Source organism: Sabethes cyaneus, chromosome 3 (genome assembly GCF_943734655.1).
Source record: "Sabethes cyaneus chromosome 3, idSabCyanKW18_F2, whole genome shotgun sequence".
NCBI classification, from domain to species: Eukaryota; Metazoa; Arthropoda; class Insecta; order Diptera; family Culicidae; genus Sabethes; species Sabethes cyaneus.
The window spans coordinates 89,498,317-89,515,773 of NC_071355.1; the positions used below are offsets into that span (position 1 = coordinate 89,498,317).

At 42.5% G+C, this 17,457-nt stretch overlaps 1 protein-coding gene across 1 annotated transcript in view; it reads left to right on the top strand.

The window, feature by feature from the left end:
• LOC128739860 (lachesin) overlaps positions 1-17,457 on the top strand; it is a 154,512-nt gene that overhangs the window by 111,701 nt on the left and 25,354 nt on the right. Inside the window, exon 4 of the mRNA XM_053835361.1 lies at positions 9,151-9,279. Within this exon, the coding sequence (XP_053691336.1) occupies positions 9,151-9,279 (129 nt within the window). The remainder of the gene's footprint in view (positions 1-9,150; positions 9,280-17,457) is intronic.

The following is a 17,457-nucleotide window of genomic DNA, read 5'->3' on the forward strand; positions in this document are numbered from 1 at the left end:
CTGCGGTAAAAGTGTGTGTGTGCGGTTGAAAAGAGAAGGAACGGGATGGACGCTTGCACGCTAATCACGTGGCTTCATTGCGATAGGGCTGTTTTGAAAGTGGGTGTACAAGCGAACGAAACAAGTAAAATATCGAATTACGCCTTGTGACACTCACGGTGTGCGCGAATGGTTAGCTTACAGGTTATTTTACGGGTGGATTACACGACGTTACAAAATCTGGGAGAGCACCTCGTACATGGCGATAACCAGCGTAATGCCACTTAATTAGAGCAGCCGTGTTGATCGCCCTTTTTGAACATGGGACAAACTACATCTTCTATCCGTTGCTTCGGTAACTTGTCCTCCTCCCAAATCTCTGAAATTATTCAGTGCCTTAGCAAGCGATTCTTGACCAGTTTTGTAGAGCTTTACCGGAAGTCGTAGTAAAATTCTTCCGTCCACTAATTGGAAGACATAGCCTTCATCTGTCGACCACTGATAACGGTCTGAGACTCATAAATGTTGCCGCGGCCAGAGGAATGGCCATCTGTAGCACCTACTTTCCACGTTTGAATATTCGAAAACACACCAGGAGGCGTCCAAATGGAGACTCTAGTTCTCAGATCGATCATGTTTTGATTGACAGTCGTCACTTTTTGGATGTCATCAATGTACGGTCTTTTCGGGGACCAAAGATCGACTCTAACCACTATCACGTAGTGTGTAAGATTCGCGTAAGGCTGTCGAACACGGCGAAGGCTCGCACTGAGAGGACGCTGCGTTTCAACATCCAGCGGTTGACGGCAGATGGCGTGGCAGTGGAGTACGCCAGGAAGTTTGATCAACGAATCGCGGAACAGCAGGTAGAAGGAGAAGATATAAATGGGCTGTGGATTCATGGAGCCATCGAAACAGCTGGGATAGAGGTGGTAGGCACGACACGTGGAAGACAGCATAGCAGCTGGTTTGATGCCGAATGCCAGAGAGTGACAGATGAAAAGAGTGACAGGTCAGGAGTCGCACGCTCACTGTGGCAACGCGTCAAAACAGGGAAAGGTACAGAGAGACAAGAGCTGCAGAAAAAAGAACCCATCGTCTAAAAAACGCGAGTACGAAGAGCATGTCCTCGCCGGCGCATAGGAGCGATACGTCAGCAACGACACAGGGAGTTTCTATAAAACGGTGAGATGCAGGAATTTTGCGGGGATCAGCAGGGACAGGATAGGAATTGTAAGCGATGGCCAAGCTGTTGAGCCACCAACACAGGAGGAGGTTAAAAGGCAATCAGTGAGCTGAAAAACGGTAAGGCTGCTGGGAAGGACGGTATCCCGGCTGAACTTCTGCAAGCGGGGAGCGAACGACTGTACGAAGCAATCCGCCGGATCATTGTCAGGATCTGGGAAGAAGAACAAATGCCGGAGGAGTGGTTGGATGGCCTCATTTGCCCAATTTTTAAAAAGTGACATTGACTGGAGTGTAAAAACTATCGGAATTACATTGCTCAATTCTGCCTACAAGGTGCTTTCCCGTATCCTGTTCTGCAGACTGAGACCGTTAGCGGAGTCCTTCGTCGGCGAGTACCAAGCTGGTTTTCGTGAGGGTCGCTCCACGACGGATCAGATGTTTACCCTGCGTCAGTTGCTAGTCAAGTTCCGGGAGTACAACTTACAGACACACCATCTGTTTGTGGACTTTAAAGCGGCGTACGATTCAGTCAAACGAAATGAACTGTGGCAGATAATGCTAGAACATGGTTTTCCGACGAAATTAGTTACGCTTATTCGTGCGACGCTGGACGGAGCCAAATCATACGTTAGAATAGCGGGTGAGACCTCAGCTGTTTTCGTGACGTTGGATGGACTGAAGCAAGGGGATGCACTCTCTAACCTGCTATTCAACATTGCCTTAGAAGGTGCATTACGAAGGGCAAATTTAGAAAGGAATGGAATTATCATCTCGAAATCTCACATGCTTCTTGATTTTGCGGATGCCGTCGATATAATCGGAATCAACGGTAGAGCAGTGGAAGAGGCCTTCAGGCCCTTTAAAAGGGGAGCGGCGAGATTGGGACTTACCATATACACCGCCAAAACGAAGTACATGGTTGCTGGCAGGGAACGCGGAAGACCAAGTGGTGTTGGTGCCGAGGTAGAGTTAGATGGGGAACGACATGAAGTAGTGGAGGAATTTATATACCTTGGTACACTTGTGACACGTCACATGTAACAACGATGTAAGCCGCGAAGTGAAACGACGAGTTGCAGCCGTGAATCGGGTTGTCCCGTAGTTTGCAAATTCGCACAAAACTGAAGCTCTTCAGAACACTAATCCTCCCGGTGGCTTTTTACGGACACGAATCATGGACGCTAAAGGAAGCTGATTGGCGAGTGCTTGGGGTTTTTGAGCGTAAAATTCTGCGATCTATACTTGGTGGCAAAATGGAAAATGAAGTGCGGCGCAAACGCATGAATCACGAGCTGTACCATGATATTGTGAAGGTAGTGCAATGTAGCAGGCTGCGGTGGGCTGGGCACGTGGCCAGAATGCCCGACGAAAGAGTAACCAAAACTAGTTTCAGAAAAGAACCAGGAAAAGGCCATAGACTTAGAGGCAGACTCCGCACCCGCTGTCAATGACGATGCACGTTCAGCTGGTGTTCGTTGGGATTGGAGAACGGCTGCCCAGGACCGACAGTACTGGAGGACCATAATTCGTTCGGCGCAGGATCGGTAACGGACGGTGGCCACTAAAACAAAGTAAGGTAAGGTAAGGTAAGGTAAGGTAAGCAGGGATGGCCAGCACCTCAACTTGCAGCGGGTGCGAAGAGTGATTCACACAGTTCTCTCAGCGAATAGCAAGGATGCAGAGGTATAATCATTAGTTCACTGGCTCCTAGATGCAGTGTAAGTGGCAATGGAACTGACGACAGCGTCTTTTCTTCTCCGAAACACCGCACAAAGCGGACATGAAAACAACTACACTGCCACTGTGAAGGTCCCAAGTGTGGCTTCACTGTGAGATACAAGTGTGACTTGGCTGTGCGATCCTTATACTGTGAATTCACACTTCATAGAAATGTATAGTTCACCAGCGCGTTGCAGCGGTAAAGATACTGAGAAGTCACTTGGAAGCAGTTTATTGGGGAGTTCGCTTTGTGTTGTTTCCATTTCGATGAGCAGCTACACAGAAATTGAAATGCTTCTATGATGCATGTCAATGAATGATTTTTTCGCGTGGAGCTGGCGATAATATGATATTTCGAAGATATTTCATATTTTTATTGCCGTAGGACTACGTCTTACCGCAGATTGCCAAAAACTTACTTGCACCGGACAAATAGCTCTAAGCGGACTTTTTAAAGATAAAATAGTTGCAATCGTTGATTTAATATTTAGTCTATTTCCAACGCATTTACATTCAATTTTTTCATTTCAAAAAAGGGACTCGATTTTAGCACGGTTTCGATTTTCGCAACATAGGCGATACGCCGTTGTTGCCTAATTCAAAATCCTACTGTATTACAAATCACACCTGGTTGTCCGCGCTTTTAGAATACCATTCTGGCCCGATTTTCGAATAGGTTCTATTGTTGCCATCAACGTAAAAACCGCGTGGGTTATTCCAAACTACCATATAAGGAAACAAACTCGCTTCTTTATTTTTGTTTACAGGACTTAACTAAAAATCAGGCTAGCAGTTTTTCTCTATTTCATTATCGCTAAGAACTTTAGTCACTATGAAAATTTATTGTAATTGTAATTTATATAATTGTCTCGATATTGGTGTTTATGACATATACGAAATAATTTTTGATTTGATTTTTAACGGCTAAACATTTAATTATGAATAAAATACACCAATGTTGCATGTTGTAGTGTAATCGTAAATGTGTCGATTACGACTGTTAATAATCGAGTCCGACGTGATTTTGTACAGCTATTTTCGCGGTATTAGCAAGTAGGTACTATCTAAAAACTGACATGTATAGACATGTATAGACATTGATAGATATCTTATACAAAATTTATACTATTTTATTCAAACTCACATTTGCTGCATCGAACGGAAAAATATGCTAGGGCTATTCACGTAGCGCTTGCAATGTTGCGTATACGATGTATTGCGTATTTATACTGCCGCTATTTACATAACAGTTTCATCTCCATAGAAACTGGGACTGTTATGCGAATAGCGGCAGTATATACACGAAATACATCATCTATGTAGCATAGCAAGCGCTACGCGAATACTACTGCTATGTTTTCTATTCCGTGCCGTCTTGCATTTGTGTGATATCTACGCAGCTTTGGCTGTGCCAGCGCACCTTCTCCTGTGCGAACTAGCGAAACACGATGGAAAAGAGGAGACTAACAAGTGGGAGTGTGAAGAAACAACACACTCACCTTTGAGTACGCTGCACCGACGCTGTGTGGTTCAATATTTCACTTCTCTGACCAACTGTGATTCACACAGGAAAGAGCGGGTGTAGTTCACCCGCGTGTAGAAACACAGTGAACGTGCCATCCCTGAAGGTAAGGTAAGGTAAGGTAAGGTAAGGTAAGGTAAGGTAAGGTAAGGTAAGGTAAGGTAAGGTAAGGTAAGGTAAGGTAAGGTAAGGTAAGGTAAGGTAAGGTAAGGTAAGGTAAGGTAAGGTAAGGTAAGGTAAGGTAAGGTAAGGTAAGGTAAGGTAAGGTAAGGTAAGGTAAGGTAAGGTAAGGTAAGGTAAGGTAAGGTAAGGTAAGGTAAGGTAAGGTAAGGTAAGGTAAGGTAAGGTAAGGTAAGGTAAGGTAAGGTAAGGTAAGGTAAGGTAAGGTAAGGTAAGGTAAGGTAAGGTAAGGTAAGGTAAGGTAAGGTAAGGTAAGGTAAGGTAAGGTAAGGTAAGGTAAGGTAAGGTAAGGTAAGGTAAGGTTAGGTAAATTAAAGTAAAGTAAAGTAGAGTAGAGTAGACTAAGTGTAGTAAAATTAGCAGATTTGAATTGGCATCAAAAGAGCCATCTTCAAAATGGCATAAAAGCCCATTGTCTTTTTTTACTGTCGTTTTATTAATCCAAATTTAGTTACAATAGGTAAGGCCAATAGGTTATCACAGACAAACAGACGAGACACTGGTGCCAATTCCATTGATTGTCCATGTAAAGGTCACTCATTATTTACAAAGGCACGTTTCGACACATGGTCGCATCGTGGCACTTGGGTGTTGCTTCGAATGATGAGTATAAAATGGTACGTTAAATCGAAGGGAAAAACTTCCGCTACCAGAATGATTGGTATATGAAACAAAATTATCAATATATGCAAATTGAAACTCACATTGAAATGTCTCAGTGTTTTTGATAACGCCGTGTCTACTTTAATTGGTGTACGTAAGTCTCTTTGTGGCGATATACCGATAAAAATTGACACGGCCTTACTAAGGGAACTTACATATGAATTTCAATGCCACTTGAAATTAAGGTGGCTTTCACGAGGAGATGATCTGATCATCCCAAAGTCTTTTACCATTAAACTATGATTCAGGCGTTTTTCGTACGAAACTGTAGTAACAAGCACTAGGAGAAAATCAACGTGCTTTCCGTTTGCACATTTAACCTAGTCCAATGAAATTAGATGTCCTAGAAGTAAAATTTTTTGTTAAAGTGTAAAACCACCCTTTTCCTTCAACCGATTTTATCTTTAAACATTGAATCTAGTTAAATATTATATCCTGAAACGTAAAGTACCTTTCCTTTTGCCTGATTGCATCACATACTCCAAGAATTTGATCGGTACTGTTGTCTTGTACGGGAACAGAGCTGAAGGGATATTTGTGCATGTGACATGACGCAGCAATTCTCCAAGCGAGAAAAATCAGCGACTGTCTTATCCGACAATAGTTTTTGAGCGGTTCATTTGCTGCTTTGCGTTAGTTAGTTGCTTGCAATTCTTTACATATGTAGTTTCAATTGTATTTCTATCAAGTATGCAAATTACTGTGAAGTAGAGTGTCGAAAGGAACTAGTAAGATGCAGAGGACGTTAGCTAATCGATATTTTAACTGGCTGTTCACATGTTAGTCGAAAGACAAATGACAAGTCAAGCAAAATAGCCAATTAGTGCCACTACAAACTTCAAGAAACTGATGACAATTATATACAGAGTACAGACATTTAGGACATGTAAACTTGAAGTCATTTAACAAATGTATACAAATGTTTTAGGGCATTTATTACAATAAAGTAAATTATAAATTTGCTTAGCAAACTGCTGAACATTTTCAAATTGTGAAACATTGTACCTGCATTAGTAGTCCTACGTGAACCTCTCATTGATTCCCCTATGTACAGGTCTCCACCCTTTTTATATGTATTAGGCGCATGCAAAATAAGCATGGTAATGCTAACAATAGATTGTATTGCCAAAATGTGTACAGCACAAATGAGAAGAAGCGATTTGTCAGAAATGTCCCCTTCAAAGATTGTGAACTGAGCGTTAGCTGAGCATCCAGAATACCTAGTTCAAGTTTCGATTACATTTGTACAAACACATTTGCTACAGCAGATTGATTTTGAATGAAACAACAAGCAAGTTTAATAATGAAATAGTACCAGAAGCGATAAAACAGGAATGGCGATAATTGAAAAGTAAGCGAATTCGGACTCAAGATAGCGCTGACAACTAGCTAGTACAAATTCAAACAGTCCTTCGCCGGTGTCTAGTGTCCTTTGCAAGGCGCAGCTACGAAATTACATACTTGACTGTTATATTATTTGCTACAGGGCTGTTTTTACTGCTTAATTAAAATATTCCACAGCCCGTGAGCATCATTTTATTCAAAATTATTCCATCGTACTTCTTGGCTGTATACATAAACGAACCGTTGCACAATAGGAATTTATCTGCAGATATCAATCAAAATTTACATTTGATTCGTCAAATAATTTCTGATGGGAAGTCAACTGTATATTGTGGGTAAGCTTGTTCGAATAAACAAGTGAGCATAAAAATTCGGAAACCAGGTTCCTGCTTAGAATCTCCACAAAGTTAGTTATTTGCAATTCCAAATTCAGAAATTCACCGGTATGATAATCCCAATGTGCAACAGTGTAATTCCTTCCTGCAGTCGATGCGCCAAACTGCACTGGATAACCGAGATGAAGTTGTACCGGGAACGCCCATCCAGTCGTCCCAATCAACGTCAGCATCGCATCTCGGAGGGCCGTCAGTCGGCACCAGAACAGAACCCGCGTTAGTTGCAGCTGGTTTGTCTTCGCTCTTATCGTGCTGAAATAATTTTATTTGTTGAACTCAATTCATTTGCATAAAGCCAACAGACAGTGGCGGGTATCGACCACGAGTGCCAACTCTCGGTGCACGGACCGAACGCCGAATGACCTGCTGCACCCGGTGATAATGGCTGACAAAACTGGCAACGCTTTCGAGTGACAAACAGTCCGTGCTCGCGCGCTCGCTTTTCAAAAGGTGGATTGGTCATCTGCAGAAGCGCAAGCGAGCCGAGGCAAAGCAAAAGGAAAGGAGCGACCCGAGCATTGAAGCTTATAACAATCCATTCAACTTAATCTTTAGATGGGAGTTCTGTGGGGAATTAGTTTTTTATGCTTTCTCGTTTTGCATATTTCACTTTTGACTGGGTGTGAAGCCTAGTTGCTGGAAGCAGTGCTTCCTTCTGACGGGAATTTTGTTCATTATTTTGGACTCTGTGTGCCGAACGGTTTGCTAAAAATTGGGTGGTTCTCTATGGCATGTGTTATAATCAGGTTTATCCTGCTCCGGAGGAATAATATCTAAAATATATGCCAGCTATTGGAGGTGCGACTGATCTTTGGGAATACTTTTTGGCGAAGATAAAATTATATAGAGAGTCTCGCAATTTTCTTGTATGATAGGAAGCGGTAGCGGGATTCGATAAAAGTATTCCAACACTAACTTCTGAAAAAGGAATGTAGAGCAAACGTTAGCAATTCTATTACCGACAATTGATACATGAAATATCTGTTTTTGAATCACGGGAAACACGGAATTAGGTTTTCAAACTTTTATAATTGAATTCACGAAACTTTTTTAATCGAAAGACTCTCCATGATAGATGTAAAGTGCATAGAAAAAAACACTTTTTAGTATTTGTAAATCATTGCTTAAAACACTTCGAAGAGCTCTTTTATTCCATCGTTCGATTTAGTAATAAATATTGATCGATAAATTATCGATACTAAAATGGAACCGGCTTTAGATATAAAGCAGGTGACAAGGCGCAATGCAGGTGTAAATTGTTAGACAGGTTATTCATTGGTGCAAAACAGAACACGATCAGCATTTGTTGCTATAAAGAAAGAACAGATCCAATTTTTATTATACATGAACGATTGCTGCAGTGCCCTTGAGCCATGAGATGAACCGCAAAACTACACACTGTATAAATAAAGCTGAAAATTAAATTTATTTCATCTAGCAGTGAATGAAAGTCTATCTTACTCAACAATATCTTATACATACTGTTTATTAAGTAATCCGAAAAAATAGTTAACAGCACTAATCAAAGCTGTAATATCTTTGAACTCCCCCAAATCAGTTATTTTTTTTTTAAATCAAATACAATAAGATAAATACAGGAGTTAACTATCCAAGTGAAATCATAACCATTCCTCTGAAGGAAGCCAAAAAATTCGCCTCTCGCTAGCTCGCTAGCAAAGTGTTATCCGAATGGGAATGTCTGAATACATTTTACTGTTTCGGTCGCCAAAAATAAAAGACAGCATTAGTCGAGACAAGACGAAAAAAATTGATGATATTTACGAAACATTTGTTGGGTGCAGAGCGTTCGTAAATATTATTTTAACCCGTAAAGACATTAGGGTTGATTTAAAACCTCCTCTATCAAAAGATACAACCCATCCCAGAGCCAGTTACATAATTTTACAGCATTATCCCTTCTGCGGGTAGGGATGATTTTGACGTAGAATATTTTATACGGCAAACCTTTGAACTGCGTACATTCACATCGTTATTCATTTAAAAAGCATATGGTTTTGTGTGAAATATTGAAGCGATTGATGTACATATTCATCAGAGAGTTATTGTACTACATCCGAATTAAATTATACAGATTTGTTCATTCAAACCGAAACATTAGTGTTCAGCAAAGTGTGACTGTTTCTTTACTTTTTATTTCAGTTGAAGCGTACAATGGGACGCACCTGCATCTTCAGAAGCTGGAGCGAAGACAAATGGGGGCATACCTGTGTATAGCATCCAACGATGTTCCACCCGCCGTTAGCAAGCGGGTGTCACTGAGTGTTCATTGTAAGTACACTGATTTTAAATTAGTTCGGTCATACGGGTTAACATGGAAGGCATTCATCTTTCAAAATTAATTTAAAATAACATTACTTCGATAAAGTCTACGACATTTTGTTTGACTGTTTCAACTCGTTCTTGAGATTACTTGCTTACTGATTCACCTGGTTGGACCCGTATGATTACCAATGAAGTTTACTGTAGTTAATTGAACATTGAAATTTTGCAGCTTGGACTTAATGCAAAACTGATGTTCTGCATCATTCTGAAGTACGTCACAGTGTGCAATACAAACGTCACCATAAATCAGTTTATGTGCGATACGTGCTAACTGACATGTAACACTATATTATATGCATGAGTTGTCAATCATTCACAATGGTTCGAGATTTTGCAACCCCTCAGGAATAAGAGGAATTCTACTTAACAGCATGGTTCACTTTAGAAAATGTTACCTTTGGTCTATGCCGTAATGGTGGACGCTAAGCTGACTTTGGGTACCTGATAGCGATAGGTTGAAATTTCTTCTAACAAGCAGCGATGTCAGATCTATGACTTTTTGTGCATGTATAAATTTAGGTCCCCTCAATTTTCTCTATTTCAGTAAATTTCAAACAATGATATTTGTTGTATTCTGCATATAAAATACGTACATATTTGGAGTGCACACCGTAAAGGTAAACACCGATGATATCGATGTCGCTCGCAAACCCTAGAAACACGTGAGATTTCATGATGATGGTACCGGTTCTCTGCACGCCTGCCCTTCGAATAGCTCCTCCCACTGCAATGATGCAGAGCAAATTCGATAGCCCGTCAGCTTGCTTTAAACCATCCAACGTCACAAACGAGTCCGATGTCTCGCCCGCTATTCTATTGTTTGATTTTGATCCATTAAGGGTAGCACGTATCCTCCTAATCAGTTTTGTTGAAAAACTATGTTCAAGCATAATCCGCCACAGTTCATTTCGTTTTTCTTACTCTTACGCCGCCTTGAAGTCTATAAACAAATGATGAATCTGCAAGTAGAATTTTCGGAATATATCGAGGTTTTGTCGAAAGGTGAACATTTGGTCTATCGTGGAGCGTCCGTCTCAAAAACCGCCCTGGTATTACCCAAAAAAGGTTTTCTGCAACGGCCTGAGTCTATGAAACAGGATGCTAGAAAGAATTTTGAATGCAGCATTGAGGAGAGTAATGCCCCGATAATTGCTGCATTCGAGTCGGTAACTCTTTTTGTATATTGGGTTGGTCGTATGAAACGTTCCAACCAGTTCGCTGGTAGTTCCTCCTCAGTCCATACCTTTAACTAAAACCTGATGAATTGCACAATACAACCGTTCGCTTACGACTTTCAGAAGTTTACAATAGTGGGAATGCCATGCTTCCCAGCTGTTTTGCCATTTTCAGCTCTTTAGCTGCTTAATCTTGTCCAAAGCTGGTGAATCCACTGCTTGTTAATCATCCTCAATCGTTATTCTGTTTCTGTGGACAGATCCGTAACAGACAACTTGTTCACCATTCAGCGGTACATCAGAGTGTTGCTTCCAACGCCTGGCCATCACCAAACTTTCGGTTCTCAGGTTTCTCTCCTTATCGTTACACATAACAAGATTTGGCAAGTTCGGTTCATGATTCCGTTAATCGTGTTAATGAAGCTTCTCCTATCGTGCTCCTCGAAGCGATTCTCCGCCTGCGCAAGAATTCGATCCCAGTTCAGCCGTTTCTTACGATGCTGAAGTCTCTTTTCGACAGCTCCAGCATCTCGGTATCTCTTTCTCTGCTCTGGTGTGTTGCAGCCACCATGTGAGCTCTAGCTCTTCTCTTTAGTCACTCGCTAGCAGTCTGCGTCGAACTACTATCTGGAAGTGGCTGTAGCAGTAGGCTGTTCCAACACTTCTCACGCAGCACCCTCCGCCCGAACACAGCAAGGGCGTGTAGGTCCTCCGTGAGAGGCGTCACAACTTCAAATCCATAAAGAACCACCGGTCTGATAAGGGTTTTATATATTGTTAGCTTCGTACGACAGCATATACTTTTTGATCGTAGTATTTTGCGAAGGGCAAAGTAGGCCCAATTGCCCGCTTGAATGTGTTGCTAGTGTTCTAGTGTTACTAGTGTTGTTGTTAACGATCACCAACGATCCCAAATACACTGCCCAAATTCATCTACCGCACTTCTAGTTCGTCGTCGTCAACAATTACCGTCCGTGGCAGGGGCGTTTGTTTCCTTTGAGCCTCTTCCTTTTATGTATTTGGACTTCGACGTATTTATTTTTAGTCAAATCCCCCTAGACTCCGCTTATAGTCTGGCGTTGAGTGGCTCTGCCGTCGTAAAGTTCCTGGCTATGATATGGAAGTCATCTGCAAAGACTAGAAGTTTGCTATCCTGGGTGAAAATGTTTTTGATGCCCGCTAGGCGAATCACCATCTTAAGATCGATGTCTAACAGCATGTAGGATAAGCCGTCACCTTGTCTCAACACTCGCCGTGTTTCGAAGGGACTCTAGAGTGTCTTTGAAATGCGCACGAAACACATAACGCACGATCCAATGGGCTCTGATCAGTGGCGTCAGTCTATCCGAAAAACTGTGTTCGTACATTATCTGTCACAGCTAGTCTCGATCGACTGTACAGTATACTGCTTTGAAATCAATAAACATGTGATACGTGTGCACGTTGCACTTCCGACACATGTGCAAGCCACCATGCCTACTGTGTTACCTGACTCATAACGAACTCATAATGATTAATTTAACAAAAAAACCACAAAGTTTGTGAGTTACGAGACTCTCCCCCGTACATAACGTATATTCGTTATGAGTCAGGTAACACAGTAGGAAATGCTGACCTAGGTATACGAAATCACCGGCTTACTGGTGGCCAGATGAAATTGCGGAACTCCGCGGAGCGTGCCTTCGTGCGATGAGAATTATGCAAAGAGCTCGTTCGGATGAAGGCAGGGCTGAATGTCGAGTAGTACTTGTTGCTGCACACGCAGCGCATAAGAGTAGGAAAAAAGCTAGTAAACGAGCCTGCTTTGAAAGGTTATGTGCTAGTGCCAATACGAACCCGTGGGGTGATGCCTACTGGGTCGTAATGGCAAAGACCAAGGGCGTGATGGCGCCCGCAGAGCGATCAGCAGAGATGCTGAAGCGGATCATCGAGGGCCTCTTTCCTCGCCACAAGTCAAGGCCCTGACCTCAGACCGCTGAGTCGTCCTACGGCCGACGTTCCAGTATCTCAGACCATAGCGTAAGATGGTCGGACTCCATGCCTCCATGCCGAACATCCAAAGTAACGTGGGCGACGGCGGTTTAGAGGTCGGGGAGGAAGCGACGGTTACGAACGAGGAACTCATTGAGCTCGCGAAATCCCTAAAGGTGAACAAGGCAACGGGGCCAGACGGAATCCCGGCTATGGCCATTAAAGCGGCTATTTTAGTGGTTCCCGAGTTATTCGGGGCAGTAATGAATAGATGGAGTAGATGCAGTAATGTTTAGTAGATGGCCACTTCCCGGACAGATGGAAACGACAGAACCTGGTCCTATTGCCGAAACCGGGAAAACTTCCGGGTGTCCCCTCGTCATATAGGCCGATCTGTCTGCTCGATATTTCTGGAGAGCTGGAGAGGGTTATCCTTAACAAACTCGTACAGTACACGGAGGGTACAAAAGTTCTGTCAAGGAACCAATTCGGCTTCCGTAAAGGCAAATCTACGGTGGATGCCATCTTGTCTGTCACGAAGACAACCGAGGTGGTAATCCAGCGTAAGAGGACGGGTATCCGCTATTGCGCAGTTGTCACGCTCGACGTGAGAAATGCATTTAATAGCGCTAGCTGGGACTCCATAGCCAACTTGCTTCGGAACGTCCAAGTACCAGTGTCGCTGTACAGGATTCTGGAAACTTATTTCCAGAATCGTGTGCTATGCTACAACTCGGAGGAGGGTCAGAAGTGCGTTCCAATCACTGCTGGAGTTCCGCAAGGTTCTATACTGCGCCCGGTGTTTTGGAACTCATGTATGACGAGGTGTTGAAGCTAAAGTTCCAGGTAGGGGTGGAGACTGTCGGCTTTGCGGATGGAAGTCTACGGTGAATCTATCAGAGAGGTTGAGTTGACGGCTGCCCACTCTATAAGCATTGTTGAAGATTGAATGCGCTCCAGGAAACTGGAGCTAGCGCATCACAAAACGGAGGTTATCGTGGTGAACAACCGCAAGTCGGTGCAGTAAGCAAAGATCAGCATCGGGGACTGCACTATTTCGTCAACGCGGTCCTTAAAATTCCTGGGAGTCATGGTCGACGATATGCTCAAGTTCGGGAGCCACGTCAACTATGCCTGCATAGTTGGGTCGACAGGGTGGGTCGACAGGCGCCACGGCGAAGTCAATTTCCACCTGACCCAAATTCTGTCAGGGCATGGTTGTTTTAGACAGTATCTGCACAAATTCGGGCATGCGGAATTCCCCGCGTATCCCGCATGCGTGGATGTAGAAGAAACTGCAGAACATGCTATCTTCTTATGCCCTCGTTTCGTGGGCGCTAGAAGCAACATGATGGCAATGAGCGGACAGGACACTACTCCGGATAATTTAGTCCAAAGGATGTATTCTAGCTCGGAAGTCTGGGGAGCGGTCAATGCGGCTGCTACCCGGATTGTACTTGAGCTACAAAACCGCTGGAGAGCCGATCAACGGCGAGTAAATAGCCTAACTACCATAGAGTGTGCGTTAAGCATAATAGCTCCTCCCTTAAGTAATACCGATAAGGTGGTGCCAGGGAGGATTGAGGCTGGAGTCTCAAGTAGGGTTTTAGTGGGTCGGGATCCTCACGCCCCATTAGGGGGGTCGGGATTCCTAAACCCAACTCCCTGAGTTGTTTTCTCAGGTGTCTGATAGTACCGTATCTTCCTTTCGTGTCCGTATTTGGTCCGTAGCGGCGCGGGTCCCTATGAAGCCCGCCTGGTAATTCCCTATGGATCCTTGCGATATCGGGGACAGCCGACGTTACAGGATCAGGAAGAGAATCTTGTAGGCGGCGTTTACCAGCGTTACGCCGCGATAGTTTCAGCAGCTGTGATTCCCAGTCAGTTATAGTGGAAAGGTAAAAGGCGTAGAACGTACCTCAAGATAACACCAGTGGTATTTATCGACAAAGGTTTCGTGTGAAGGACGTGTAAAGTTCATAAAATAATTTTCTGACAGTGATTTCCTGGATCCAGATGAATTGGTGGAGCGTCCCAAATAACACACTTTTAGTTGCAGTAACTTATTTATGACTGAAATTAGTCGTGTATCGGTTGCCACAACTGTTTTGTAACAACTGTGCTAGTAGGGGTTAGTTATAATGAAACGAGAAATAAATATCCCTAAGTTTATTGGTAGAACGAGACACTAAAAGTATTTCTTACGAGCTAGAACACGTCAGTATTTCAGTCGGTCAGAAAACACCAGAGAAGGGCCGGGTTTTGTTCTTCAGCATTAAAATGAATGTGAGATTTCTGACCCGATAATTTGAAGCCTCTGAGCTCAACACGTTTCGTCGTGTTTTGCGCAAACCAAGTGCAAATACCCGCCTTCTTAATCGCAACGCGATTAAATAATAACGACCAACGCTTGAACAGACCGTCCTGGACACTTGAACAGACTTCCATTTTCTGTTTCGGGTTTCTTGCTGCTGCTTAGCCACTTGGATGTGTGGCCTACATTGGATGACTTTGTCATGTAGGACATCGTCACCGTCAGGTGTGTTTCCCGATCCATCTGTGGGATGCAGTCGAATTTTTTGGGCGACGTTGAAAGGGTTGGCGGTTTTCAGTGCAACGTTTATCATCGGCCGGTTCATCCCAATCACTAATCTCGGGGCTGGTCAGGTCCGAACAAAACATCAAGTCCTTTTTCGCGTTATACTTCTTGATGTCGACGGCAGCAACCGGCAACTTCGTACTGTATATCTCCCCGTTCGCTGCAAGCCTCGATGGGTAGAATGGACATGGACATTGACATGGACATTCCCTTCTCACTGATCGTCAGCCATAGAAAGACATTCTTCGGGAATTTGTTGTAGTAGGTATATTTGAGTAGGTATATTTTACCTTATTGGTGGGGAACGTGGTAAGGGTAGTCCGTCCTCTACCAGTCATTGCCGTTCAGCGTCCAGTAAGTCTCATCCTCCATTTTGCACACGATGTTCACCGGAAAGTTGTTTTTTTTACCAGCATCTTCAGCCGCTTCTTCTGGATTAATGCCTGCTGCTCAGACAAGGCCTTCAGAATTTGTATTTTGTGGTTACAACTTTTAAAACAAGTTGTGGTACTATAAACGAAAATTTTCTATTCACATCTAGGTCTTTGAGCTCATGAACAATCGCTGGTTGTTATTTTCCAGCTGAATTTGAGCAATCGCGCTATTAGGCTTGAATTCTAACGTTTATTACTTTTTTGCGTTCCCTTTTGGCAAAATGCCTTTGCACGGTTGTGAATAATAGTCATAACTAATCATTTCGCAAATTTATAGACAGCTGCTGATTACACTTCGAGTGCCGAACCCTGTATACGAAATCCGCATACATTATTGCTGTTAAATACCGACATATTTGTCCTATGGAGTGAATAAATATCGGTTGAATTCCAGTAAGTGTACTAACCAATATGATCATTCATCATCGCCATTGCTGTAATTCAGTAGTAATCAAATTAGAAACAAACAGATGGGTATGGCACATCAAAAAGTTGTTTGTGTTGGAAAATGAATGAATATATCTGTAGTACACAGGTGTGATAAGTTTTGCGGCTAATTACGTGCATAATTATGTGTTTGTTCACAGTCGCACTGATTTATTTTATAGGGAGAAACATAATGCCAACTTTGTCCAAAAAGGTTGTAATAAGTAGAAACATTAAACATATATGTTACCCGAAAATTTTCCATCTTGGAAGCCAAACGAGCAGCGAGAATTGTCAACAGGTAAACGAATTTACTCACTATTTACCTAATCTATTGAAATAGTGCTGAAATCTTCTTAAGCTTTAAGTTGCCTTAAATGCTGCTTAAATGAAATTTTGGCAAAATATGCGGCTACTTTACAGCTAGCCCTCTTATAGTGCTGATAATGCTTATTTGCAGCTAGTTACCGACAAGAAGAATTTAAACAGAATTGTGGATGCCAATTTACAACAGTTATGCAGTCAAAAGGCTGATAAACAGCAACCTGCAGTACAAAACGCCAGGGATGCTAATAAACGATCGATATACTGCTTATATTAATGCTTATTGGTTACCTGGGTAGTTCATGTTTCAAAAATAACTGTGGAGATGTTGTCTTTTCTAACCTGCTACAAAATCTTTTTCCAAAATGTGTTTTGAAAAGAAACTAATTCCTCTTTTCTAAAAAAACGATGAGTGATGTGTTCTTTGATAGTAGAATTAATTCCGCTCTTGTTGGTATAAGAATATAGTTGTTCTTATGCTTGCTAGAACAAAACGGTGCAGTTATTATCAAATATCCAAGTAATAATGATCTCTTACAGATTTCAGCACATATGTTATTTTTACTTTTTGTCTGGTTTTACAGTCTGCTATGGAAATTAGAACAGCTTTTTAATTCTATCCGACGTTTCGGCCTTAAATACAAAGCTTTTTCGAAGTCGATACGTGGGAAAGAATTAAAAGTCTGTTCTAATTTCCATAGCAGACTGAAAAGCCAAACAAAAAATCAACAAATAACAACAACAACAAATAATCAACGATAAGATATATTTCAGTTCATAGTAAAGAAATTCAAGCATTAACCAATTTTAGTTAGTGGGATTTATAACAAACCAATAACTATCAACAGAACAGTAAAGATTGACGATACTAATATGCACAAGGTATTCAGTTCACGATCCGTTACTTCGTTCTACCCTTTCATATATCCCTTGATAGTTTCAAGCGGATCCGTAAGCAATCTGGCGATTTTTTCGTGTCAAGATGGCTAACGGAAGCTATTTCGCTGCCCGTATATGTGCTGACAGCTGCCAATCGCCAGTTAAAAGCATTGTTGTCTGAATTAATTATAATCTGCCCGTGCTAAGGGAATGCACCTTGGCTGTTTTAATTACAGTAATGCATGTGGCACGAGGAGGAGGGTTGCCTTTCGTGTTATCCCGTTTGGGCTCTGCATCGAGTCGCCACATTCGCCTG